General features: G+C 42.0%; 1 protein-coding gene across 6 annotated transcripts; it reads left to right on the forward strand.

Annotated features, from left to right (window-relative positions):
- Positions 1–698: 698 nt before the first annotated feature.
- tcf3a (transcription factor 3a) lies at positions 699–27,221 on the forward strand. 6 transcript variants are annotated; one of them, XR_009207482.1, is made up of 19 exons: positions 699–1,252; positions 6,015–6,133; positions 6,245–6,317; positions 12,055–12,125; positions 13,076–13,151; positions 14,523–14,560; positions 14,652–14,787; positions 14,923–14,972; positions 16,774–16,873; positions 17,588–17,685; positions 17,902–18,016; positions 18,142–18,200; positions 18,375–18,453; positions 18,726–18,802; positions 18,937–19,219; positions 19,583–19,718; positions 23,129–23,351; positions 23,779–23,919; positions 24,190–27,221. XR_009207482.1 is itself a non-coding variant. In XM_058418623.1 (19 exons), exons 2-18 carry the CDS (start codon positions 6,059–6,061, stop codon positions 23,910–23,912), a joined length of 1,830 nt encoding a protein of 609 aa, XP_058274606.1. In that variant the 5' UTR covers positions 700–1,252; positions 6,015–6,058; the 3' UTR covers positions 23,913–23,919; positions 24,190–27,221. The 6 variants fall into 6 exon arrangements, 5 of the variants coding, with proteins under 5 accessions (XP_058274606.1, XP_058274604.1, XP_058274607.1 ...); XM_058418623.1 differs by having other exon boundaries at positions 700–1,252; positions 23,129–23,358; XM_058418621.1 differs by lacking the exon at positions 23,129–23,351 and adding an exon at positions 20,275–20,519 and having other exon boundaries at positions 701–1,252; positions 18,940–19,219.
- The last annotated feature ends 401 nt before the right edge of the window (positions 27,222–27,622 follow it).

The raw sequence follows: 27,622 nt of genomic DNA on the forward strand, positions 1-27,622 counted from the left end.
CAAGAGAAGTGTTTATGACGATGAAGTGGGAACTCTGTGGCTAACTACTTAATGCAAAGTTTTAACACAGGTCCAGTAAAGTTAGGTTTGCAATGACATTTTAAAAACTCTTATTAGAATGAATTCTAAAATTTCTTTTATGCTTTAAAGTCTTATATACTGAACATCTATGGCTGTTTTGACTGAATTGTAGCAATGACAAAGACGCATTAGTGCACAGGTTTCTACGACACTTCAGGTATTTTCTGTCTTTGGACCAGACGGTTTTTCCTGACCCTGTACTGGTCCATTCACAAATATCCCAACAGAACTAAATTTACAATGTGTGTTTACAGAAAATGTCAAGTTCTTTATTGATATTATTGATAAACAATGTTAACCCTTTTTTTATTATAATTGTGAAAAGAAATGTTTGGTGGATTTTTACTTTGGTGAGCTATAAAACATCTAATTTTTTTTTTTACGCTGTCGTGGTATGTTAAACAAAATATTAAAGCAGTTTTTCCTTGGCTTCCTGTTGCCATTCTTTCAAACCCGGGGTAGGGTGTGCAAGGAAAAGGGGTTGGGCTAATTAGCTGGCGGGGATTTCTATTCGTCTACAGACGCGTCAATCAAAAGCACCGACGACTCCTATTGGTCAACGCTCTTTGGTTTATCGCTCTATCTCCCAGTGTCCCACTCCACTCTTCATTTTCTGTCGTCTCACTCCGCGCGTCGGCATAGTGCAGGAGTAGTTGTAGCAGAGAATCTTGCGATTCGTCCCCCTCTAAAGTTGTGAGATATACGATTACTTGGTGTGGTTACACCTCGATAATTAGCGTCGCTACGAATTCTTTCGAGGTGGCGTGGTGATAACCGGTGTTGCTCGTATATATATATATATTTGGGGCGTTTGAAATCGGACACCGCTGTAACGTCCTCGTTTTCCGCGGAGTGATACAGTGTTGGGGATGACAATGTGGAGGAGGCTAAAATGTCTACTAGGAAGATGAGACGGTTAGCATTGCAGCGACTATAAGAAAACCGTAGTCTACAACTTGGGTAGAGTTATCGCTTGAGTAGGTTATACGCTCGAATTCAGGTTAGCTCGGATATAATACCTGGGAGTATAAAACTCAATTATTCGGCGATTTGCAGGGCCTGAAACACGGGAAGGGGGATTTTGTCCCCCAACTTTGTTTTCTCTCTCACTCGCTCTCTCTCTCTCCCGAAAGCTCTCCATTTGGATGCCGAACACTTGAGACGACAAAAGGTAAATATTTACGAACATTCCCTCTGTAGGTTGCCTAACCGCTTATTGCTTTGTTTGGGTAAGCTTGAACTTTATTTAGAAGTGTTATGCAAGCAATTTCGCTTTGTAGCTAACTAGCATAGCAACTTTTTTTTTATGATAAAGCGGGGTCCCAAGTTTTTTTTTTTTTTTTTGTCTGTGCTTCACTTATGAGCTTTACTCGTGTGTGTGCGCGCGCGCGCGCGTGCGTGTGCATGTCCGTAGGAAACAACTTCTTTGTTCCCCCAACGTCAAGTGTAAAAGTTTTATATATATATATATATATATATATATAATTTCAAGATATTTACAAATCTGTTGTTTCGAAGCGTGCCTGGTTTTAAGGACGTGTCGTAGTTTTTTTTTTACGCGCACCAAAAATTCTAGACCAACTTTTAATGAGTGCAATGGATTATGAATATATATATATGAATATATATATAATTAATAGTAAGCATTTTTTTTCGTTTTCGAGGCTATTGAACGCGCACTGTATTGGAAAGCGTGCGGGGTCGCGCACGCGCTCGCGGCATAACAGTATTTTAGCAGTTAAATGCAGCGTTCAATAGCCCACTTTGTTTATTCCAGTTTTTTTTTTTTTAAATTGGAAATAACTTTCCACTCAGTGTTCAGGGCTTTTAAAGAGCGTAAGCACCCTCTTCCAGTTGTTTTATTTATTAAAGGCCGGAGCACAATTCGAAGAAAAAAATGTTTTTAAACCGCTTTGGAAACTTTTTCTCCTCCTTCCTTTGTGTCGTGCGGAGTTTGAGGCCCGTCCCCCCCCCGATTCCACCGCGAACCGTTTCCGTTAAAATCCGCGATATCTTATCGTCCCACTGAATCGATTTCACGGCGATGGGGGCGAACAGATAACGAGTCTCCACCTCAGGTCGATAAGGATTTATTTGTGTCCATAGACCGCTAGAAAAGAAGAAGAGAAATAGTGAGTGGGGGTTGGGGGGGGGTAATGGGTGTGAAGCGTAGACTCTTCATGGCGACTTTGGGGTCACTTTCTGAGAGGATGAAGAAACACAATCCCTCTTTTCTTTTCTTTTTCCGTCTCTAGCCCTCTTTCTCTCCTTGCTTATTGTGTTCATATCCATTATGGGATTGTAGAAAGCTTTATTTTCTTCTGGGTTTCCGTCAGCAGGAGACGTAGGCTTCACCGAATCGTGTGGAAATATTAATGTGTGTGTCTCGCGACTCTTTGGTTTGATTGACAGGCTCATCCCTGCACGTGGCTGTAAAAGTTGGCAAGTCTCGCGCTTTAAATTGAATGCAGCACAAGTGATGAAAACACAAATTACATGTGAATACATTTTGGTTTTCTTCTGAGCAAATGATCGAAGAAAAGGAAACTATTCAGAGTAACAATGAAAGTGTGTGTGTTTTTGGGATGTCCTATATGGTGTGAATAATGCTGGTCTTATCAGGGCCCTGTTTCTGTGGGAGCGATCATCCTTTGTGAAATTGATGGCTTTGGTTTCACTGCACGTAGTTAAATGCAAAAAAGAATAACGGTGACTGTGAGAACTGGAAATGTACTCACGAAACTTTCTTTCACTGTTCAGAAATATGGCACGGGGACACAGAAACGTATATAGATAACAGATGTAGCGCCTCACTAAGGTGCTGTGGACAGGACCGAGACCGAGCGTTCTGACCTGCGTAGACCTAATTCCCACTGTATAAGTAATAGAAATGTGCTGACAACGTTTCCCGTATTCAGTAACAGTCGGCATCATGAGGTCACGCTTTAACAGTATCTCAGCGGTTAAAGAGTCTTGGTTACTGGTGAGTGATTTCAGATAGCCACGACTAAACCATTGCGCAAGGCTTTTGAATCTGAACTACAGCTGAAATCTGTGTAACAGAAAGAAAAAAGAAGGCTGACTATCAGCCTTTGAGCACCATCTGAGTCAGTCGGTGTTAAAAAAGCACTGACAATATGTGGTGATCTTAGCGAAGCATTTTGTGATGTAATGCACAGCAGTATCAGTGTCGCGGCGTCATAATGTGATGGAGCTCTGGTTGAAAGTTACGTGCTGTCATTTTGTTAGACTCGTGAATACGTGCTTTAACAACTCGTTATATGAACAGGTCAGTCACGGGCTGAGTAAATACCGAGGAAGAATAGTCATTCAGTCTATTCAGTCATCTTGCCTTGATGATCGGCGTCTGTTTAGTCGGCGAGGTCTGTATTTATAATGCTGTATGTGATGGAGCGTCTTCCGTCCTCCATCAAGTCATTTTCCTCGGTACTTTGCGCCTTATGAAGAAGCATTTGCCTCATATACCTGCATCAGGAATGAGTTTCACGTCCTTTTTGTTTCCCCCTCAATCACAGAATCGATTGAATATTAATGTTGTTTTATGAATAATATCCACAGTCTGAACTCCTCAGAAGAACACTTTTGTTTTCATGAAATGTTCTGGACAGGAAAAACATTCTCTGATACCATTATCCTAATATTAATACTTGGTCTAGTTTAACTACTCTGACCTATCTAACAGTGCTCTGATGGAGGATAAAAAATCTTATTCAACAATTCTGTGATGATCAGTGACCCTTTTTGTGCTACGTTCATCATGCTCCTATTGGTTTTGTGGTGGAAGCAGCTTCTCTCCTCCATCAAGTGTGAATCGTTTTGATGGAACAGGAGGCGAGAAGGAGACCCGGTTTGTTTGCTCGTACGCATTCATCCAAGGAAAAGAGACTTGGTCACCGCTTCCTGTCCCTTTATATTTTTTTTCCAGAGCGATGACGGCACATAAGATGTACATCCGGTGAGATTCGGCCGTGTTTTTAATCCGTGTTTAGCGAGGGATGATGACTGAAGCGTCTCTGTGAGTTAGTCAGAGAGCAGATTAAAGTCTCTGGTGGCCTCTATTTTGCAGCCTTAACGCTTTAACAGCTGCTGTATTGGAACAGGAGACAGTGTTGTGGTGCAGGCTCAAGTTTATAGTTTTGTTGCTTTGTACAAATCTGCGGCCACGCATTAGACTTTGCAGCATGGACGTGTTACACATACAGCATTAAAATGTCATGCTGTTAATGTGTCATGAGACATTTGAAACATTTACAGCAGTTTCCTGTAGACTGCATATTGACCCAAAATTCTGTTCGAGAAAAAGAGAGCGGTTGTAATTCGCTGTAGGATTTCATTTTGCATCAGACTGTTTCAGTTGTAGCACTGAATATCACAGCTCCGTGTTTAATCACAGGTCTCATATTCCAGTTAAGTATGTGTCTCGCTCAGGTGTGGTCGGTTGTTCTAAGCTTTTGGACCGGAGACTGGTGCCTCTGTCCGGTTAACCATGAGCTGCACGCTGTGATGTGGTGCATTGTGGGGGGGGAAATGCCCAGTTTGAAGCTTTTCTGTGATGTGGAAGAGAAGAGAAGCGATCACCTCACTGCTGTACTGTGTTAAAGCATCCCTGTTAAATCACCCTTGACCACTTCGCATCTGCCCAGCGTGCTTTTCCTCAACTCCGATCACATATGATGATCTTCAGACCTGTAGGCTTCTCTGCCTCGCTCGGAATGTCTGGATTTTTCTTCCGACGCAATGTTCGGTTTTGTGTAAACCCTAGTTTTTATTAGAGTTGATGATTCATCATGTTGCGCGTTTTTTATTGATGGTACGTTTGAGCAGGTTGTCTATTTACGTCTGGTTTCTGTTCTGCTCAGGAAATGAACTGGTATTTTATCCTATAAATTTGAAGTCTTTAGTCTTCCTCTTTGTCCAACAGGCTTACTTAACGTGTACTTTATTTATTTTTTTATTTTTATGTTCTACTTTACGAAATAGGGAACTTTCCTACCTGGTGCTTTTTATCTCTTCTGAAATTTGGTGGGTTTACCCTCGGATGACGTTTCGCCGTGGCTCGAAACTTGAGTTTTGAGACGGGTTAAATATTTTCACGCTTGTCCTCATTTTTAAGGCCTGCTTCAAACAACCTATGTGTAGTTTGTTAATGGGAAATCAATCACACAAACTGCCAAGCAGTGAAATGTCTTTCACGATTCCTCATGACCAAAATGCCAAGCTGCTTCTCTTCTTCTCTGTTCCCTAACCACCAAATCGGTGACGGGGTGTTTAGGTGTTAATTATGTTTAGGGGGGGGGGGAACCTTCTGAAAGCATCCCAGCATGTTTGTGAAATGACTGGGTAGCAGCTTTTGGACCAATTCCCCACGTCACATGAACTGATTGCTTTTGATAGCGTGTTTGTATTCGTTAAACTTAAGAAGTGGGAAGTGGGGAAACCCTGACAGCTCTGAGCGGTTATATAATATTTAACCTGGTTGCAGAATGAAGGAAATGAAGTGTAAGGATGATATAGTCGTTTGGGCGTAGGCCAGATTAGAGGTCACATCGTTTGCATGTGCAGGTTATGAGCAGTCAGTTGGCTTTTCTCTTTTTTTATTGAATTTTTCCAGGTTGCTCAGTGTTGAAGTAGTTTTAGTAGATTGTGGATAAATTGCATTTTCATTGCATTATCTACAACTTTTCAGCCAAAGTTGGTCAATTTCTGAGCAAACGAATTGTGGTACTGCTCTTCTCTTTGGTCTGCTGGGTTGCTTGATTTGTCCACCCCTTGGCCACCTTCTAGAAACGTGAAGAGTGTTGCTCTTGGATCAGTGTGTCTTAAAGCCCAAAAGTTTAACACACAGTTGGCCACTGAGCAGTGATTAGGACCTGTTTTTTCGGATGCTCATTGTTCCAACTTCCCTCCCGCAGGGTTTTGTAAAGTCGCAGAGTCTATGTGTGTGTGCTGAGAAAGAATGAGCGATACCGGAATCAGAATGAGTACTGCAGGAACGGACAAGGAGCTCAGCGACCTCCTGGACTTCAGCGCTGTAAGTGGAGATTTCCGCCACTCGCTTTGTCAGGACTAGTCACCATCGCATGCTTTATACGCTTTGTTTTTCTCCTGGCATAAACGTGTTTCTCTCCGCTCTCTCCTGTAGATGTTTCCTCTTCCAGGGGCGCACGGGAAAAACAGACCCAACGCTCAATCCAGCGGTCAGTTTGCAAGCACAGGTAGGCCACATTATTTCACTCAACTGATGCTAAAAATGGTTTTCGGTATCAAATGTTTTTGCTCAGAATGCTGGCATGTGTACTCTTAACACAGTGTACGTAGATGTAGCTTTAAAAAAGATAACAGAAATGGAAGTGCAAGGATCTAAAATGTGGTCATCTGCTGTTAAAGAGCTGAATATTGCTGAAAATATTTGCACGGCCTTAATAAACGAGTGTTTGTGCTCTTGTAAGCAGTTAGCACTGTTTACGATTGCGTATAATTTCAAAGCACAGACTTTTTTGATCCTGTTGTAGTTCTTCTGTCCATCTCTTCCCACTCATTTTCTGCTATTATTTGAAACAACATGGGGTTATTACAAGAACCGACAGAACATCCTCTCCCACAGACAGCAACAACAAAAACAGTTCAAACAAATATACAAGCCAAACCTTTCTCATCACTCATCACCCCAGTGTGCGCTCTCTCTCTCTCTCTCTCTCTCTCTCTCTCTCTCTCTCTCTCTCTCTCTCTCTCTCTCTCTCTCTCTCTCTCTCTCTCTCTCTCTCTCTCTTTCTCGGCACGCTCTACGCCCTCCTTTAACACGCTTTCTCTCCAGGGTGAATCTTTAATGCGTCTGTTAATTACTCTGTGGTATTCAGGCAAGAGGAGCTTTCCCCTTTGGTAACTAATCACCTGTAGTGTGCAATATAACGGAGTGGTTCACTGGAGACGAACTCCCTTTCCTCTACAAAGACCCATATCTACTTACAGGTCCCTGTTTGAAATAAGATCGGGCCGAAGAGACGCTCCTGTTGAAAACGTCGCACTGTAAAAGGTGACGGTTACTCGCATTGTCCAAGCGTTTGGTTTCTGTATTGTGAGACGCAGCGCTTACAGGTCGCAGGACAAAAGCAGTCTTCTGGAACTGTAGTCAGGAGCGCATGTACTTCCTACACTTTCGGTACAAGCAGCATATGCTTGTACGCCGCCGGCGCTTCGACAGATTTCTTTACACTCAAACACGCGTGCGTCTGTGAGCAGGGTGGACGTGCCGATCTGGACAAAGACAAAATCAATTGGCGAAGGCTCTCCTGTGTCAGTATTGGTCCATTAGAGAGTGGAAGGTACACACACACGTCCTTAGACATCTGTATATATACATTCACACAGGGCCAAAGACATGTACTACACACACACAGAGCTGAAGTCTTACACACGTGCACACTTAAACCCATGCACACACACACAGACCTCTACATATAAATCTACACACCTCTACCTACCTATACACATATATGTACCTCTGCATGTACTAAAATGCAGTGTACATTTCTAAACACACCCACATGCATCTCTGAACAGCTCTCAGACTGCACCATTTGCACACACTGTTATGTGCACGTCTACACACAACACGCACCTTTATACACACATAAACGCTGCCGTAGAAGAATGTGCTAGCCGGTCACGCGCAACTGAAATTTCAGATGAGATGGCCCGCTTTACACATTTTCAACACATGTGAAAGTCACAGTCTTTCACAAGCTTTAACACCCACCAGAACACCAGCGCTGCCTAAAGACATCCACACCGACTTTATCCTCCACGCGCAGCCCGGAGAAGACGCACAAATCACATAAAACTGTAGTGTCATTGTGCGAAGTAGTGAGCGATGTTGTTGTTTTTGGATCTCCTGAGCATCATTTTGACATGGAGTCCTTGAAGGAAAGCAGTGAATTCTTTTCATTCGGGTTAGTTGTTTTCCTGAATGCCTTCACAGCCTTTCATCGTCTGCCATGCTCTGTCGTCTTTCACCGATTTCGCTGTTCTACGTCCTTCACCGAGCAGAAGCTGAATCATCAGCACCGTTTTCACACAGTCATTTAGAAATGCAGAATCACGGTTTAAATTCATCTCCCATCTTCCTGAGGTTAGACGCTACCAGTCGTGAGCGCTGTCGGCTGCGGTCATGTGATGAGATCAGCTAGCATGAGGAAGAGTTGATTCCCTGAGGTGTTGCCGGCCAGAGAGTTTCATTTACTGGGTATGTGAAAGTGAGAACCACCGGGATATATATATAACTGCAAAACTCCGCTGAAAGACACAGAGGAACACTGAGGTTTGCATGAAGCAGAACTTTCCATTCCTGAAGGCAGCTATGGGCCCCTGAGTGAGAAAGGAAGCGTGAAGATGTAGTTTTGTTTTGTCTGTTTTATTATAATACTATTGTGTATCAGCGCTCAGATTTTAACTGCTGGTAAATATGTTGTATTTACATGGTAATAAACCTGAAATGCCACAGAAGATGGAAAAACGTGAGTGTAAAGCTTCTTTAACACTTTTTTAATTTGTTTACTTGTGATTGTTTCTTGGCACTTGGTGTTCCTTCAGGATAAATACCAGCTTTTCTATACTATATATGCTCAATACACAGGGATTAGCTGAGTGCAGAGGTAGATATTACCCTACTAGGTTTTACCCAAAAGCTTAAAAAAACTATTTTAAAAGTAGTAGCTAACATCGTTCCAGTTTGACCGGCTAGTTACTACATGTTAATGCGTGAATTCAGACTAAAGGCTTCGAAATACAGAAAAAGGGTTCACTCTGCATAGCCATGACTGTTCTCCTGTTCTGTTCTCATTATGTTTCTGATGCTTGCACCTTCGACAAAAAGGCAGCAAGTCTTCAGCTAAAGTTTTCCAGTGTTTCTTCAAGCCCATTGCTTTGTATGGATTTTTTTTTTGTGCTGCTTTGTCCTCGTCTGGTTCTGAAACATTTGTTCAAGTGAAATAATCTGTCTGGTAAACTGAACCGTGTGGCCATGTAGTGCTGCGGTATTTGGAAACACGCTCTAGTTACAGCATCAAACAGCATCAGACCACCATGATGTGTGTTTTGTTTAAGCGTACGTATCAGACAGACTTCAGGAAGTCAGAAAGGATTTTTTTTTTTTTTTAAGCTATTTGTCAAGGGAGGAAAAGACAAGCAGGTAATCAGTATATCAGCAGCCTTCTGAACCTATTTGGAGGCAAGGTAACTACACGTAAAGGGAGGAAAATACACCGAGACGTAATCTGCTCCACATGGGAACGAGGTACTGATTTGTTGTTGTGTCTTTAGCACAGAATGAGAGTCAGTGAGATATATCTCTTAACCAGGAAATCTAGAGTGGTAGGACTTCTAAAGCAAAAAACATCCATAGATCGAAAGTATTTGCTGTGTAGGGGGTTTTTTTTTTTTTTTGAATGTGTGTCTGATCTGATAAAACATCATCTGTTTTGGTATTATTCATAAACGTGTATGTCCTGTGGCTTTGTGGTTTCAGTCCTTTGTGTTCGCCTTGTATTCGAGTGTGTATGTCATAAGTTACACTCATAGCCTATGACTCAGGGGTGACTAGACCCATTCCAACATTTTTCCTCGTAATTATAGCTCGCTCATTTTAGCGGGCTTACTGTGTGCCTTCTTCTCCCTAATGAGCTGTGTAGATGTGTCGGTCTTGACTCACCCTCTGAGCTGTACCATGCGCGCACACACACACACACACACACACACACACACACACACAGTGAGTGTCTCAATCGTGCCTTCAGGGCAGAGAGTGGTGTAGAACTAAGGTTTCACGACTGGCAGCTTGCGTCTCTATTGTCCTCTGTAATCACTGTGTCTGCACAAACAGGTAGCGTGCGAGAGCACTTCAAGCCAATGAATAGCACATCGGCCGGCCAGACGCTAATGACTCAGCGGCTCATAAAAGAAGAAAGAAAAAAAAAAGAAAGAAAGAAAAGGGATGATAGATGAACAGGCGCAAGTACACACACGTGTACACGTCCACAAGGAACTGAGAATGTTTAGGAGGATATAAAGTCATGATTTCACCGTGCAGGTCTCTCATGTGACCCCGCGCTCATGCCGACAGGCTCAGCTGCAGCCATTAGGTTCTAACCAGCAGTGGAAAAGTGCACGTTGGGGTTTTTTTTATTGAGCCTTCAGAGCAAAGTTTTGTTTATTCAGGTGCTGGGGGAAAGGCTCGTAACTTCTGGGCGCAGCCTTTTCGCCCAAAGACTGAATTTTTCTGGTGTGGACTGTGCACCAGAGCGGGGCAGTTCTTGCACATTTTTCCTGCTCGTCGCTTATTAATCATCCCCCGTGTTAATAAGAGTGAACGTTCAGCGTGCTTATGAATATGGATTAAAGCTATTTTGGAGAGTTTCTCTCGTACACCCCCACATATCGTCGCCCTCCTGTTGCCTCTCACATTCCACAGTATTAGCTGTCTTGTTCGTTCTCTCGCTAGCTCTCACTTCATGAATAGCTGTAAATAGCTTGCTCCCTGCACCCCGGCATCCTTAAACCCTCTTTTTTAAGCAGCGCTGGCGAACTGTTCCGCGTTCACAGGAAGTCTCTGTATTGTTGAAATAAACGGCCCTTAATGAGATTTCCAGGGGCATTGTTTAAAGGCAGGTAGTGTGGCGTAGAGAAACAGATCGCCGTTTAACACACTCGAATTGTTCTTTCCTGTTTTTTCGGTTCTGCTCCGCTGATGATGTGTGCACGCTGACAGGGGAGTCGGATGGCACCACGTTTCAGAGTGCACCAATTTAAGGCGAGGGGTGTGCGAATTTGTGTGTTGATTGAATTTTTTGACACCAGCCCACATCTCTCCACTCCAAATCACCACAGAACGCCGGCGGCAGATTACGGTTGTCACGGCAATAGCACCGGCCTCGCGTTTTGCTCCGGTTCTGCTCCGCTGCCGACACCGTCATGATTCCCTCCTCTCTCTCCCTCCCTTCGCTTTTAATTAGACAACAAAAAATATGAATATTTATAAGTCTGGTGTTCATTAATATGCACACTTATGCAGATGAGCTTACAATTAAGGCTTTTCTCCCCAGAGATCGTCGCCAGCGTTAAAGCGAGGGAGTCGTGTGTGTGTGTGTGTGTGTGTGTGTGTGTGTGTGAGAGGTGGGGGATTCTGGAAATTTCTGTTCTGTAAATCTAAAATTCTCCTGATTCCACTACTGGTGTTCAGTAAAAAATAAATCACTTAAATATCCCTTAAACTAGATTTGAAGTTAATGACCACGCAAAAGATTATAGAGTCAGAACAGCAGGTGCTACAGGATATTGTGCCTTTATTCTCACAGACCAGCAAAACCAACATGTCACTTGTGTGTTTACAACAAACATATCTGAGCATCCTAAAGCCCTGTAGTACCTACAGCATAATGATTAATCTGTTTCTGGCCTGGGCATGCTTCCATAAGGAGCATGCACATGTACAGACAAATAACGGTGTACAAACTAACACTAATGAGGTAACAGCTCGAGGTGTAACGTTCAGTGTACCGCATATCACCGTTTCATTATTTCCTACTTCTACTTTATTCAGCATGGCAAAGCACCAAAATTAAATTAATCCGCTTCAAATGGATGGATTACCCAAAATCCATTCTTAATGGTAGGCTGGTGTGGGCAGCACAGAAATAACTGTACGATCGCGCTCAGCTTTTTATGCCGTATAAGCCGTGGGTATTTTTATTTTGTTCCGATTTTACGGCTTTTATTAATAGCTGACAGAATCTTCTGGAACGACTCGCTAAGCCGTTACCACGTCTGCGTCGGCGCTGAAACAGGCCAGGAAGCAGACGGTTCTACTGTTTATAAACCCTGATAATGTTAATTAGAATCACTTTAGATGAGCTCTAACAGGTTTTAAGATGTAAGCAGGGACGTGCCTTTGTGTTGCAGGTTTGGAAGATCGGAGCGGATCAGGCTCCTGGGGCTCAGCCGAGCAGAACAGTCCATCCTTCCCTTCACGGGTAAGAACTAACAGAGCCCCATGGCCGTGAGTACTTAAAACACGTAGCGTGTTGAAACAGGGCTGCTTTTACAAGCTAAACAGTGTCTGTCAACGTTACAGCTCATTAGGTGTGAGAAACGGACAAACGGAGCTGGATGTTTCAGGTGTTTGCTCTCGATGTTGTGACTGTGCCTAGTGTCTTCATAGATTTAGAGCTTTGTAAGCAAAACAAAGACGGCAAACAGCGCTTTTTTTATAGAGTGCACTAAAGCGTTACACAAGGTGTAATTTAAGTGAATTTTCATTTAAATCTTTTTTGTTTAATTAACCGTTTACAACCTAATATAAATAGCAACTCCCACACATAAGCACAGCTGAGGCTTTGAGTTCTGCATCCTCAGGTCACCAGACAGGAGCTCAAGACACGGCCACTGATTAAATTAAGGATCAGACGTGGGATCAGACACGCTGTGAAAAAAAAAATCTCTTTAGCCGCTCCATAAATACGCACATAGGACAGCTGCTAACATAATGGTTGAGTCACGTTTCTTGATTCTCAGGCACATTTTACATGGAGGTGAGGTGTTAGTAGGTCAGTTGGTCAGCCAGTGAGCGTCAGAAGCATAGTGACGCTGATCTGATAAGAGACAGATAAGACTAAGTGATCGCTTAGACACAGTAGACAGTCTACATCAGGACACGGTCCAGGACACGGTCGACTACTGATTAGTTTATATCCTTATCAGACCAATATTATTGTATAAAGAACGAGTAATTTCTCTATAGATACAGACATTAATAACGTGGCTTCCTTATTAAGGTGCAGCTTTGTTAAGCAAAAAAATGCTCTTGTATAGAGCACAGGGTAACAGTGGTGTGTCCTTGGTGGTGTCCTTTGCAGCATGTAGTGTGATTGTTTGCTCTTACTTGTGGTTGTGGTGTTATGCTAATTCTTTTGTGTTTATGTAGGCGTTTGACAATGTGGGCCACTACAGTGAGCATGAAAGCATGTCTCCTTCATCCATGTACAGCTCAGGAATTGGAGGTATGTCTGTTCATCACCGTTCATCTATTCTTACCATGTCTTGCGCAAAATTGTACTAATGTTATTCATACATGCAATAATCTTCAGGGTATTTTTGAGTCTGTGTTGAATAAACATTGTATATCTTCTGTTCTAAAACTGACCGTGGCACTGGAGACTCCTTACAGAAAGTGATTATATATTTTTCTTCGTTAAATCAAACAGTATTTATTAGACTTGGCTTATGTCCACCATACAAGTCTGTGAACGGTTGCTACAAAAATAACATGCATTGATATAATCCTGGGATTTTGATTACAATTTCTGACCAATCAGCTTTGAGAATTCAGCAGCACTGTGTCATCTGTGTTATTAAAGCACACTTACATGATTAGACCCCTTCCTGTGGTTTCCACACACAAACACACACACACACAACCCTCAGTTCTTAATGGAATCCTCACCCCGGAAGTGTTCTCGCTGGAATTCCCCCAGTTAAAGCCCGCTTTGGTGGTGTTTGGGGGTGTGGGGATGAGTGTCAGGAGTGGGGTTAAGTCCACTGGAGCGCAGCCCTCTCCACTGGGACTTAAACAGGGGGAGACGGCTGACTCTCACGAACAGTGGTAGCGAGGGGGGGTGCTGTGTGATTAGCGCCGAAGCATTTATAATGGGCCAGTTTGTTGTTTGGAGCACAGGCTGAGGCCGTAAACAGTGCACCTCATACTCTCTGGCAGCCCAGCCTGAGCCAGATGGAGGCCAGCCAAACACGGAGAGAGTGGCCCTTCATCCAGCACCGTCTCACTATTCATAACACACTACTGTAGTGTGCTCTTGCTTTGATATTTAATGTATTCAGAGGATCTGTTTGATTGGGTTTAATATCTACAGGCTTTTATTTATACAGTGTCTTTATTTCAGGCAGAAATAAATAAGGCATGTGCTTGCCTGGCTGTTTGTACACGCACCGTAAATGCAGTATTTTGTCCATTTACATGTCCATTACCAAACCACATGTATGCTTTTAAGAAAAGCAGCATTTACCAAAACAACAAGAAGCTTCCAGTATGTTTCTAAATGTGATGAACAGAACGCAAAAGAATTCGTTCACCACTTCCTTCCATGTCATGGTTGCTCATGCCATGCCTGTTCTGTTTTGAAACAGTGATCAGAATGTGTTAGATCTTGGAGATATCCTTGTATTTATTCTGTTTGGTGGATATTGAACAGATTTTCACCTTGACCTTATTTAAGAGTAAGCTGAATATATGAATGGAGGTTACTCTGATTTGATTTATCATTTGTGTTATGAAGAATTATGATAACACAAATGATGATAAATGTTACAGGCTTCACATTTGTCTTTACTATAACACCATGTGCTCTGTATTGCAGGTAAATCGGACAGAGGACCTTATTCCTTTGGCACACAGGTATCATCTAATGAAACTCTTGTTGTTTAGGTTTGTGTGAAGTCTGCAATGGTGAGGTTTTATTTATTTATTTACATTTTATCAACTCCAGTTCCTGCCAGGAGAAATGTCCATGTCCAGTCCTGATGGCTTGTCCCCCTCCGGCGTAAAAGCCACATCGCCATTCTACGGAGCCTACCCAGCCAATCGTAGGAGGCCACTGGATGGAGTGCTGGGTGAGATAGCTAGTAAGCATGGGGTAATCTGGACGCCCCCTGCTAAGACAAAACACTGCAGAATACCAACACCGTTCAGCAGGCTTCGCTTCATCTCATAAACATGCGTGACCGTAGATTTGTTTTCTTTTTCTTTTCCTCATTCAGATACCCCGCCGAAGAAGATCAGGAAAGTACCAGCTGGTCTCCCAACCTCGGTAAGTGCAGTCGTCTGTGGTCTGTGGGCGTCTAAAGTTTTGACATGTTTGTGACCTCATTAGTAAACCATAGCTCTGGAGTACAGAGCCCGAGTCTGGGTCTGGATTAACAATGATGCATCAGACAACACACTTAGACACATCATACAAAGACACATTCATGCACAAGTTTTTACCTCGCATAAATAAATCTTCATGGGAATGTAAGCACAAAGTGTTCAGCTAGTGGCTCTTCCTATTTTTAGGGTCATGCTTACTCATGCAATTTGCTTTTAAGCATTCATGCATGTGTCTTTTTGTCACAAATAATAAGCTCACCCCACCTCTCCAAAACACACACGATAACACTCTTTTAAATGTGGTGTTGAGACTACTAAAAGAAAAAATCTTTAGATAGTACAAAGCCAAATACAGGCTTGCTGGATACTGCAGACTTATTCAGACTTTTTCCATTGTGTTTCATTAAAAGGTTTATAGATCTCTAAACATTTTTGATCATGTAAACAGTAACATTCTCATAGCTTTAAGTCAGCACTTGCCCACCTTCTATATCTAATCATCTACTGATGGTCATGTTCTAATACCTGCACTTTTAGTTCTGCTCTGTAGAACCAGGATGGCAGGGCTTCCTGTGGAGCTAATCCACCGCTTAACTGAACACTGACTCTGTTCGATTCTGGCTTTTTAACAATTACGAACAGATGTCAGAAATGTACCGAAGTACAGTCAACACCGCATTTAGTCACAACCCTTTTAACCCGCAAAGCATGGGTTCCTTTGTGATGTCCTCTTCTCTCACTCCGTCCCATTTTTTATTTTTAACCTCTGTTCTGCTCCCTCCCTCTTTTTTTTTTTTTAAACATTTTCTTACTCCTCCTCTCGTCCCCATCTTTCTCCAGTGCTTTTTTTTTGCCCATTTCCCTGCCCCCTCCACCCCCACCCCCTCTTTCTCCCCACATTCACTTTTGCCTTCTTGCTCTCTTTCTCTCTGCACTCGTTCCTCTCCCTCCCTCCCTCCCTCTCTCCCAGCTGCCTGTGGTGTTGGCTGGCCTCCAGGAATGGGCAGATGGCTCTGTAATTGGGAATTCAGCTCTCTCTCTCTTGCTCTCTCTCTCTCGCGCGCTCTCTCTCTCTCTCTCTAACTCAAGCGCACACACACACACTCTGTTTTCTCCCCCACACCTTCTCCTGCTCTTTCTATTTCCCATCTCCCCACACATCATACTGTTTAATCAAATTACACAAGTAACCCCTCAAAGCCCTGGATCTTGAGTTCTTCATTTACGCCAAAACCCTGGAATCCATGGAACCAATTAAATCAGACAGGATCCCTACCTGTGCCAAGTATAAACGGCTTTATGGTGCGTCTTGCAATTGTAACCTTCTGTTTCATTGCCGAGCTTAGCACATCTGCATGCGATGGCGTTCTTGTGTTTGCCAGATGTGATTTAACACTATACGCCGCTTTCTGCATACTCTTCATCCCACTTGGATCTCTTTGAGGGGTGTGTGAGCAAGCTTGTTTCTCTCTGAAGGAGTGTCTGTGGTAGCCCACGCAGCTATTTGGGATGTTTCTCTTGGGACAGCATGTGTTCCGTATTTTGTGGTGAATATTTCCTGATTCGCATACAGATCTCCAGATCACTGTCCTGACAGATCCGCACCATGACACAATGTTTGTGGCAGGTGTTACATAAGTGTGCAGATATCCAGACCCGCATGGATTTTAGTTCTGTTCTAAAATGCCCCCATGTCTGTAATAAAGATCTCATCGTTTGCCGATTTGGTTTCGTGCTTACAGGTTTATCCAACAGCTCCCAGTGACGATTTCTCCCAGGAAAACACAAGTTTCCCAGCTTCAAAAACCGGCAGCGTCTACCCTGGCACATACTACATGGAAGGTGTGTTGAGTGCTCACTAGAGAGCAGAAATCTTTGGGAATATTTTAAGGAAAAACAGGAAATGTAATGTTAGATTTTTTTTTTTTTTTTTACCTAAATGTCCTGTTATCTAAAATTATTTTTCTTGTTTTGCAAAAGAGCCATAAAAAAAAATCTGAAACAAACTTTTCATAAGCAAGGGTTTTATTCCAGTGGAGGGAACCATTTTTGACCCATGATTGACTGTTTATATTCCTCGACTACGTTAGATTAGATTAGATTATTTGCTCACCGTATACAAAAGGCAGGACTACTCTCTTAGTTGTTCACATTTTTAAGCTTGTTGTTTATTCTGCTTGTTTTACAAACACGGTACACAATATGGTATGTAGGCCACTGGCTATTTATATGGGTTGTAAACATCTTGTTGGAATTTTTCTTACAAGGCTTTTAATGTCAGGCCCCAAGTCCAGGCATGTTTTAAAACAGTTGCATTCTAGCTATGGCTGTAATAAATGATTGGTCAATCTTCTGGTCTTTCTATTTATTGCTTTTTGTTTAAGTGAAGTGGGTATTTGATATCAAAATAATTTTAGCATCTCAAAAGCTAGACTACTTCTAACTATTCCAGCTCCATTTTAAGGTGCCCAGTGTAATTTCTCCTCTTTCGAAGCTTTCTTAGAAATAGTTGTTATTTGAAATAAATGACAAAAGACTATTATTCTGTGTTAACAGAGGGTCTGCAGGACCCCTGGGCTCAGTCGGGTTATTCCTCCATACCCCATCTACCCCAGTCCGCTCCATTTGCTGCCATCAACCCTCAGGATCGCCTGGTAAGCTTTTCACATTTGTTTCTTTCATTGCAGGGTGCACACTTAATTATTGTAAACACCAGGCCCTGCCACTATTATTTTAACTGTCGTAAATATTGGTTATGAGAAATCTAAATGCACGTTAAACGCCTGACTCGGCTTACTGTGTTGCTCGTTATACGCAATGTGCCTCAGAAAGTCAGTGGCTCATTTGTGCTTTTTCTCTCTCCTCCGCAGAAGAGGCAGCCTTTGCCCCTATCCCCTCCATCTTATCCTCACCACGGCAGCGAGGTGAACGGTGGCTTCCAGTCCGCATACACCCCTCCCATCAATGGATCAGACGGGATCATGGGTAAGAAGCCCTGTCCTCCTCCAGTTGCACACGTCTGCCCACTGGCTTCCACATTCCAGTTCAGGAAAGCTCAATATCATTAGTTTGTGCATGCTTAAGCTCCATTTTCCTCCCTCTTCTTACAGGCAATAGAGGCAGTGCACCAGGAAGCTCAGGAGATGAAATTGGAAAAGCCCTTGCTTCAGTGAGTTACACTAGTTTGCATCTGGTCTTTTAGTTACTGTTTGTCTGAGATTTGATCCAAAAATGCCCCAAAAAATGCTGTTTACCTAATCACAGTTGAGCTCTCATTGATTACAGTAGAATAAATACTTTACTGTTGATCTTTAAATGTTCCACTTTCTTTTGTGTTGATTAGATTTACCCTTCGGACAACAACGGGAGCAACTTCTCCTCCACTCCACCTACCCCGGTGGGCTCTCCTCAGAACATGGCAGGTTTGTGTACTTCATAGGCTTTATTTGTGTCTGAATAGATGTAGCACCCTGGTCCAGATCCTGTGGCGCCATCTGTTGGTTAAGTGTTGTAATTTAATTCAGTTTTACTAAAGCAAATACAGATGTTGTCAATGTGTTACAGTTATTACAGAGATGCCCAAAATTGGATCTTAAATATGGGGTCATGGTCATCTAAGGAAAAACAATAGAAGCATGTTGCCTTTGCGGTGTATAAACATGTCTCTACAAAACCAGACCTTTTCTTTCTGCAGTCTCTGCATCCCAGTGGCCCAGAGGATCAACTCAGTCTGCACAGTCACCCAACTTTGAGGGAGGACTGCAAGCACTGGTACTCTTTGAATAATAATGCATGAGTTTGCCCAGCATAGTTTACATCTATCTTAGGTTGCATAATTTTTTTTCCCTTTTCCTTTATAGTAACATGTGCTTCTGTGGTCTGTCCACTCTGTTACAATTTCACAGCAGAACAAGATGGAGGACTGCCTGGGTGAAGCCTTGCATGTGTTGCGGAACCACGCGGTCGGTTCGGGACTCAGTGCAGAAATGCACACCCTGCTGAGCGCCGCTGGAGGAGCTGCAGGTCTGAGCTCCCTCAGTCAGAGCTTTTCCCTGCACAACAGAGTGCCCAGCATGGTGCCGAACCACCACGAGGAGTCGGCCGGACTGACGCCCACCGGTTCCCTGTTACATGGGCAGCCTACAGCCACACAAGCCTCCACCAACTCACAGCCAGAGGGCTTCTCCAGTGAGTCAAATGCTCATGTAGCACAAAAAAATACATATTCAGGGGTTTTTATGTAGTGGCTTGGGAAGTGTAAAAAATCCGAAGTTCTTCACAGACTACAGCCCACACACATACATGAAACATTTTAGTTGAAATTAATGACATCCCATTAGATCTATTAATAGGCAGAACAGTAAAAACATGGTATTTATGCCATAACTCTTAAGTGTAAAATATGTGTGAGCACAAACTACTTCTGGTTGAATCGGCATGTTCAGAATTGGCATCATATCAAACGTTCTTTAGAAGAGAATTCAGATTTTAGCAGACATTTTCATTCATGCGTAATCTCGTCCTCCATTTTGCTTCCTGTGGTGATTTAAGGTTTGCCTGGAAGTCTGTCTCGTGTCTCCAGCACGGATATAAAGAGGGAGGAGAAGGAGGATGACGAGAACTGCTCCGTTATAGATAAGTCTGATGACGAGAAGAAAGACGGCAAGATGAACCGCACAAGAACAAGGTACCTGACCCCATAACACGCAACACAGGACATAACAGCATTAGCATAAAGTGGGTTTTGTTAAGGATGCAGCTGAGGTTAGTTCTTAGTTTTTGAAAAAACAAAACATGACACAAAACTGTTAAATTAACAAGCAGGAACGAGCTTCTAGTGAACCTTTTGAGAAGTCCATGTAGAACACACCTGCCTTAGACTAGATGCCAAGCTCAGCATAAATGAGTGCGTATAAAAAAGAAAGTCTGCTGTAAATAAACACTAGAGAAATATTCCATCTGTGAGAGAGTGGATAAGAAAAATTAGAGAATGTGTAGTCCGCACATAAATAGAGAGAGGGAGAGAGAGAGCACTTTATTCCATACAGGAAACACGCATACTGTGCTTGCAGTCATTCAACCAGACCAGATAAATGAGAGACAACCATATTCACACTCACAGACCCCCCCCATCGGCGTCAGCCTAGGTGCTGCTAATTCTGTAACTAGATTACTATTTGTTATGCCTTTAACCCCCCCACCCCCCTCTGTCCCCACTTCTCTGCTGCCATCAATCCGAAAAGTCTTGACAATGACAATGACGAGGACGACGAGGACTTGCCAGCGGAGATAAAGGCGGAGCGGGAGAAAGAACGGCGCGTGGCCAATAATGCGCGCGAGCGTTTACGTGTGCGCGACATCAACGAGGCCTTCAAGGAGCTCGGACGCATGTGCCAGCTCCATCTGAACAATGAGAAACCGCAGACCAAACTGCTGATCCTGCACCAGGCCGTTAATGTTATTCTCAGCCTGGAGCAGCAAGTACGAGGTCAGTGGGCCTCGCCTCCCTCAAAAAAATGAGACCTGATCACACACAGTGGAGATGTGGCTGTGGGGTGGGCTAGCAGTCCTGCTTAAAGAGAGATAAAGTGGCTTGTTTTATGGTTCACGGGGAAGACAGCTGATTAATGATGCGCATGTCAAGTAGTTATATAGTCAAAAATTTGGAAGTGTTTTATAAAATGCTTCACGAATCTGATTACTGTTTTTAGTCATCAACTTGAATCTGTGAAAATATTTCATTTTAGTCAAAATGACTGATTAATAATCTTTTCCTTATATTTTAGCAATGACCTATAGACAGAAAATTGCACTTAACTTTTTATCTCAACCAAGATCTAGGTTCCCAATATTTGTAGCTTTGAATTATTTGATTATTTGACTGCTTGTGCCCATCATTAACAAATGCATTGGTATGTTGATGTACAGAAAAACACAAGCCTGCTTTACCTTTCTCTTAGTGGGACTGGTAGCTTATGAGTGGCCTAGTGCTCTCTGTAGAACATGTTTATATGTTTGTACCTGTGCATGGCCCTGTCCCTGTCTCTCTCTCTCTCTCTCTCTCTCTCTCTCTTTTTTTTGCGCCTGTTCAGTTCAATCCTGTGTTCATTTTGCCCTCCACTCACTCACATTTCATTTCAAAGCTAGTCTTATCACTTTCCCACTCGCCTGCTGTCTGTATTTGTGTTTAGTCAGCATATTCTCCTTTTTTTTATTACAGGTTTAGCACATTTGTTATTGTGTTCTGCAGATTCTCAGACGTAGCAGTGCTGGTTGCGTATCTAAACTAAAAATCTGTACTTATTATTATACATGTTACATTAATGTTAACGTTGACACTTGCATGAGCAGCAGGAAAATGCTGCATGCCGAATATTTAACGATGCTCTAAATGGATATGAATCACTGTATGGGATGGTTATTTTGCATGATTCATTCGTTTTGTTTTTAATTAGCAAGTCACCCAAAAGCCAAGTGTCATGCTTCGCATTTAACACTGAGAACACTAATGGCCTGATGTTTACGCTAAATATTAATTTAGAGGTTTGACATTTAACCACCGAATCCTAAAATATAAGATCAGTGAGGTCGATCTGTTTGGAAACGTTGTCAAGTGAAATGGTTTGGATTTCATCATGACATAACTTTCGTGTCTGCATACCCGTAAAGTCGACCTAGACCATGAAAATTAGATCGTAAGATAATCTGCACACAGACAAAACGATAGTTTTGCCCTTGGATCTCGCTACAGTTTTATTTTATTTTACAGCTCATTCGGCTTTGAGTGGTGATGTGGTCATCATTATCATACTGTGGTTCCTGTCTTTATGGAAGTGGTGCAGATATTTTGTGTGCATGTGTGTCGGGATTTCAGAACGTGTTAATAGTGAAATGATGGTTGACTTGTTTATTCTGGTTTCGGGTCGTCAGTGTTGCACCCATATATATCGCTGACTAAGATCGTGCATCGTTACATCAGAACATTTGGGGTTTCCACACTAACGTTTTGCACTTTGAATAACCCTGTGATGACATCTTGGTGTCTAAACCCCTCACTCCTACTAGGCTCTTTCAGTAAAACATCCATTTTATGGTTTCCTTCTCCTCCATTGTGTACTCATGGGTAGTTCAGGCGGACTGAGCTCAGATGCTCATTTATTAACAGCTGTTTTTTTATTTTTTGTCTCGCTTCCACTTGCAGTTGTATTAACATTCTCCTGTAACTTTTTCTGTTTGCAGCTTTTATTTATTTTATTTATTATTTATTTTTTGCATGTTCTAACCTGCCACGTCTAACCCCCCCACCCCCACCCCCTTTTTGCCAGGTTGTCCTTTTCTCCATCATCTCTCTTCATGCTTCTCTCCTCATCTCACAGTTCTTACAGATCGCAGCAGGGAGTTCGATCTCATCACGAATAAACACATCTCTGTGCAGAGGGATGGGTTTAAGATGAGACTTGAAGCAGATACTCCCCCCCCCCCCCCCTTTTTTTTTTGTCCGTAGCTTTCACAGCGGCTGCGTGTGTTTTGTTTATCCAGTATTTGGCAGAAGGTGCATCGTGCTCTCTCTCTCTCTCTCTCTCTTTTTTTTTTTTTTTTTCTTTCTTTCTTACTCACCATCACCCTTTGCTCCATGGCAGCCCCACAATAGGTCCTCATTCTCCACTGGCAATTTTTTTGCACTGAATCAGATCCACTTCAGAAACATGGCAGGTGTTGGGCAGATATTTCGTATATTCATTATGTGAAGTTCACCTATAGAGTATGTATAAGTTCATAGTCAGATCTTCATGATGAGAAGAAGGAGACGTCTGAGCTGAAGCCACCTCTTTGTTCGTCCAAGCTGCTCTTTCTCTCTGCTCCGCCATCGATCGATCTCCAACCTCGGGACTCAAACTTCATATCGGTGCAGTCAGATTTTCGCTCGAATATATGTACAGTCCGGGATGACTAAGGACACCTTTTCATTTAGTAGGTGGTAGGGTATAACGTACCTAAACATTGCAGTTTCTTGTGAGTTTGTTAAGCTCTAATCAATTCATTAGGAAGTTGATTGCTTAACAAGGTGATTAACAAGAGCCCGGTTGCCCTCGGCAGCAGCGTGTCAGAGGAGTGCTTGACACTGGAGGAGAAGGAGCAGCGCGACCGGGAGCGCCGCCTGGCCAACAACGCTCGCGAGAGAGTTCGAGTACGGGACATCAACGAGGCCTTCCGGGAGCTCGGGCGCATGTGCCAGCTGCACCTGAAGAGTGACAAGGCGCAGACCAAACTGATCATCCTTCAGCAGGCCGTGCAGGTCATCCTAAGCCTCGAGAGGCAGGTGCGAGGTAGGGCTCCACCTCCACGCTAAACCCTCGCTCCTGTGCCTCGTGGAGAATGAGGGTTGGGAAGAAATGCCTTCCTTACAAAGATGCTCTAAAGTCATTGCTGCCATTGGAAGCTTGTTTGCTCAGCTTAACCCTGCCCTTGACCTCTTCTCTGTCTCTCTGCCTCACTGCCATGCCGAGCCATTTCTCATCCTTCTCTCTCCTTTTTTTTTGTTTTATTTTAATCTTATAGCTTCTGTTCCTCTGTTCTTGACCAGCCACATCCTGCATTAACTGTGTTTGCTGTGTAACTTCCTCCAACTTTGTACCTCTGCTTATCTCCACAGCTTGTCTGCTGCTGAGGTTTATGAAATTGAATTGTGAATTGTAATGCCATGGCTGTCATTTGCTGAGTTGTCCTTATGTTCTAACCTGCTACAGAGCGTAACCTCAACCCAAAGGCGGCATGTCTGAAGAGGAGAGAGGAGGAAAAGGTGTCCGGCATTGGGGGAGATCCTCAGATGCTGGGAGGAGGCCATCCTGGCCTGGGCAGTGATGGGCACACTCATATGTAATATTTATGTGAGTACTGCGTTTATGATGAGTTTCTCATAGCGGAGACTGGGTTTTGGACAGATCTGATTAAATGAGAAAATGGATTAAATATCTAAGACAGTCAGATTAGGGAAGTAGTGAATGAGTGCAAATTACAGGGCTGTTGAGAGGGAAGGTCATGGTGTTAATGCATGTAACATTGAAAGAGAATGAGAAGATTGTAAGCACAAACATGAATTTTACTTTTATAACCACATCCTTTCACAAATGACTAAATATTCTCTCTTCTTCCCTCAGATTCTATCGTAAAGAGTACTTTCAGATGTGGCCTTATTCTCCTATCTACCGTCTCAGTGTGTGAAAACGCTCACCATGACTGTGCATCAGAATTTTTTAATCTAACGGACACATACCTGTGCAGACACACACACACTCACACACACTTTTTACTGAAAGCTCACACACACGCATAAATGTACACACAGATGTTATGGACCACTGGAGCATCTTAAAGAACACTGCTGAGAGACGGAGGAACTCTGAGCACAACGAACAAGAATCTCTGCGCTCCTTTTCGTTTTTTTCTGGTTTATATTACGGGAGCAACGAGATTACGGAGGTGTGTTTCTCACCAGGATGTAATTCCCTGTTGAAATCTAGGAAAAAAAACAAAACAAAAAAAAACCATTCCCAAGACTTCGAAGTACGGTCTTGTCCGTGTAGATAAGGAAAGAGACACACATGCTTATCAAGTCAAACAGAATATAACTGCTACGACGTTTAGAAGTCTGATAATTTGATGTTGTGCTAGAACATAGCACATGTGCACAAAAAAAAAAAAAACACTTTGTGGGTAGTCAAGGGCTCAAATTAGGGAACAGAAATTTTACCCTTTGGACTTTCATTTGCACCACGCCACACGAGGGTGAAAGCAGAAACGAAAACGAAGAACAACCACAGTGACAAACACCTCAGCGCTCAAATTCAGCTTGTTTTTTTGTTTTTTTTGTGCATTAACGTTGAGCGTCTGAGCTCGTGTACCTGTCTAACTGGAACCCGTTCACCTCTAACAGCAGTCACCACAGCCATGGACTCAACACTTCATTATCGCGTACTGGACTAGCAGTTTGCTTTCCGGTTTATTTTGTTTTAAGAGGAACGACGTGTCCCCTTGACTCTCCTCATTTTTAGCATTTCAGTACTGTGCAGTCACGTCTATTGATCCTGGACCCTTCTTCCTGCTATTCTTTTTTAAAACAAAACAAGTGTAAGAGAACTTTGGACATGGACACCATGTGCGATTTTTACCAATTGTCCTGGTTTGATCTGAAGGGTAGATGTAAAAGAACAGTAAAATCATGTCAAGGATTGGTGAAATCTGCTCAAATTTATTTTCTTTTGGCCAGTGATTCAGTGCTAAAAATTGTCAGGGGTATTTGTGCATTTTATTTTTTTTTGTTTGCTGACTGATCAGTGTCAACTGCATCTGCTGCCAAACCTGGATATCGTTTCTTGCAAAAATGGAAGAAAATGGAGAATTTCAACAAATTACTTGGGATCTTGTGAGATCATGTTGACGCATTTCTCTTTTTTTGTTTTTGTTTTATATATATATATATATATATATATATATATATATATATATATATATATATATATATATATATATATATATATATATATATATATATATATACATATACACACACACACAAATATAAATATAAATAATTTTTTTTTTTTTTTTTGACAGAACGTTGTGTTCAAGGATGCCAGGAACAAATGTAATTGTTTCGTATTTCTTTTGCAATTTTTGTATTTTTAATAGGAGGAGTGTTTAAGAGGAGTGTGGAATCTTAACCAGCATTCTTTCTTTATATAAGAAGGTTAGAATGCCTGTTTATTTTATTATATATATATATATATATATATATATATATATATATATATATATATATATAAACACAAAATGTATCCCCATTGCTCCATTTGTTTCGAACATTTAAATCACTGCAATATGATCGGTGATCATAGTATTATGGTTGAACCACCTCTCTTGTTTGTTTATATATATATATATATATATATATATATATAAAAAATTTTCATCAAAGCTGACACCAAGGGTCATTTCAACAGCTGAATTTCTCAGTGTTTTCCTTCGGTCAGTAGAAAATCATCTCTGAAATCCAGAAAACGAATTGGTTTGGATATTGCGATGCTCTGAGGGTTTTGTCAGAGGAAAACGTGTAAAGAGTGATCAGGGTGGCCTTCTTCATCCTCTGCGCTGACCCCGCGCGTCCAGCGGGTGGCGTCCCCGGGGGAGTGATTACCGTACCAGTGCCTGCACACTGTTTTCAGTTCAATCCTGAAATCAGCTTTTAATTGCAATGTCCACATGTTTTGCTGGTTCTAATGGAATATTTTATAAAAAAAAAGAAATTGAACATGAAGACAGGGGGTGGGGGGGCGGGGCTTTTTAGTGGATCTTGAATGAACTTTTGCTCTGCCGAGCAAATAAAGTACTTTCTTTGTAAATGTGATCCCTGTTTAGTTTTTATGTGCTCAGTGACCTCTGTCCTGATTGCGTTTTGTATTTTTTAATAATTTTTGTTTGTTTTTATGTTGTTTGTTTGTTTTTTGCTCAGTTCTATGTATTTATCTTGGTATCTTTGTTCAGATACGTTAGAAACATTGACCATGGTGGTGTTTCTTTTTTGATATAAGGGTGTGGATCAGACACTGAACTTGGCTGTTCGTTAGAAGATGAATCATTTCCAGAGTACCGAAACGGCAATTTCACTTGTGGTTCTTTACTTTTTTTTCAGCCCACCTTGAAAAACCACATTTTGGTATGTAGAGTAAATTTATTGCTCCTTTATCATAAATTGACTTTCTGCCTCAAATTGAGGCAGTTATTTTTTTTTTATTTTAATTTTTTTGGGGGGGCTTTAACCGAAGCAAATCTTTTTAACTTCCATCGGCCCCGTGCTTTTACTCAGATCCTGATTGAATTTTGACTGTTCAAGCATCTTCGAGTGCAAAGCATCACATTTTCTGATGGGCAGAGCCTCGGTTTTTAAGATGAACCCGGCTCGTAACGGGGAGTTCCTTCTTCTTTCGCTATTAAGTGCTCACTTTATTGTTTTCGACTGAGACATCTCTTGGCATTTTCATCTGCAGTATCTGTTGACCCACACCATTGGGGAGGTTTTTTATTTTATTAAGTCCCCAAAGTGCCTCCACTTTCCTATTTTTTATATAAAGTAGCTATTCAGAACTGTTATGTATATAAAGTAGCAATAAATGTGCCATTTTTAATAACAGAAGGTATACATTTTTCATGTCTCTTTTCTTTTTTCTTTCCTTTTTTTTGTTTGTTTGTTTTATTTTGTATTAATTATATACCCAAATAAAGAACACACTGTAAGAGAGGGTTTATTCATCACTAAATTTTAATCTATATATATTTTTTTCTACAGGGGCTGAGAGAACCTAGAAACTGATATTATAGACACACAACGGTTAACAAAGTATTTTTTAAAAGATTTTTTACTTTAAAAGTATTCCATAACTGTAGCTTGTTGCTTATGACCTTGACCATAACCCTGGTATTTATTTATTTATTTATTTATTTATTTATTTATTTATTTAATGTATTTTTGAGCTCAAGACATCATTCAGCCCTAAACATATCTGATGAGATGAAATTTTTTGCATGGATTGGATA

Source organism: Hemibagrus wyckioides, linkage group LG20, assembly GCF_019097595.1.
Source record: "Hemibagrus wyckioides isolate EC202008001 linkage group LG20, SWU_Hwy_1.0, whole genome shotgun sequence".
Taxonomy (NCBI): domain Eukaryota; kingdom Metazoa; phylum Chordata; class Actinopteri; order Siluriformes; family Bagridae; genus Hemibagrus; species Hemibagrus wyckioides.

Bases quoted from the DNA above. Each gene is read 5' to 3' on its own strand.
- tcf3a (XM_058418620.1), top strand. From the start codon at position 6,059: ATGAGCGATACCGGAATCAGAATGAGTACTGCAGGAACGGACAAGGAG. The intron at 12,126-13,075 runs GTAAGAACTAAC...GTGTTTATGTAG, and splicing joins GTCCATCCTTCCCTTCACGG to GCGTTTGACAATGTGGGCCA. The intron at 20,520-23,778 runs GTCAGTGGGCCT...AACCTGCTACAG, and splicing joins CCTGGAGCAGCAAGTACGAG to AGCGTAACCTCAACCCAAAG.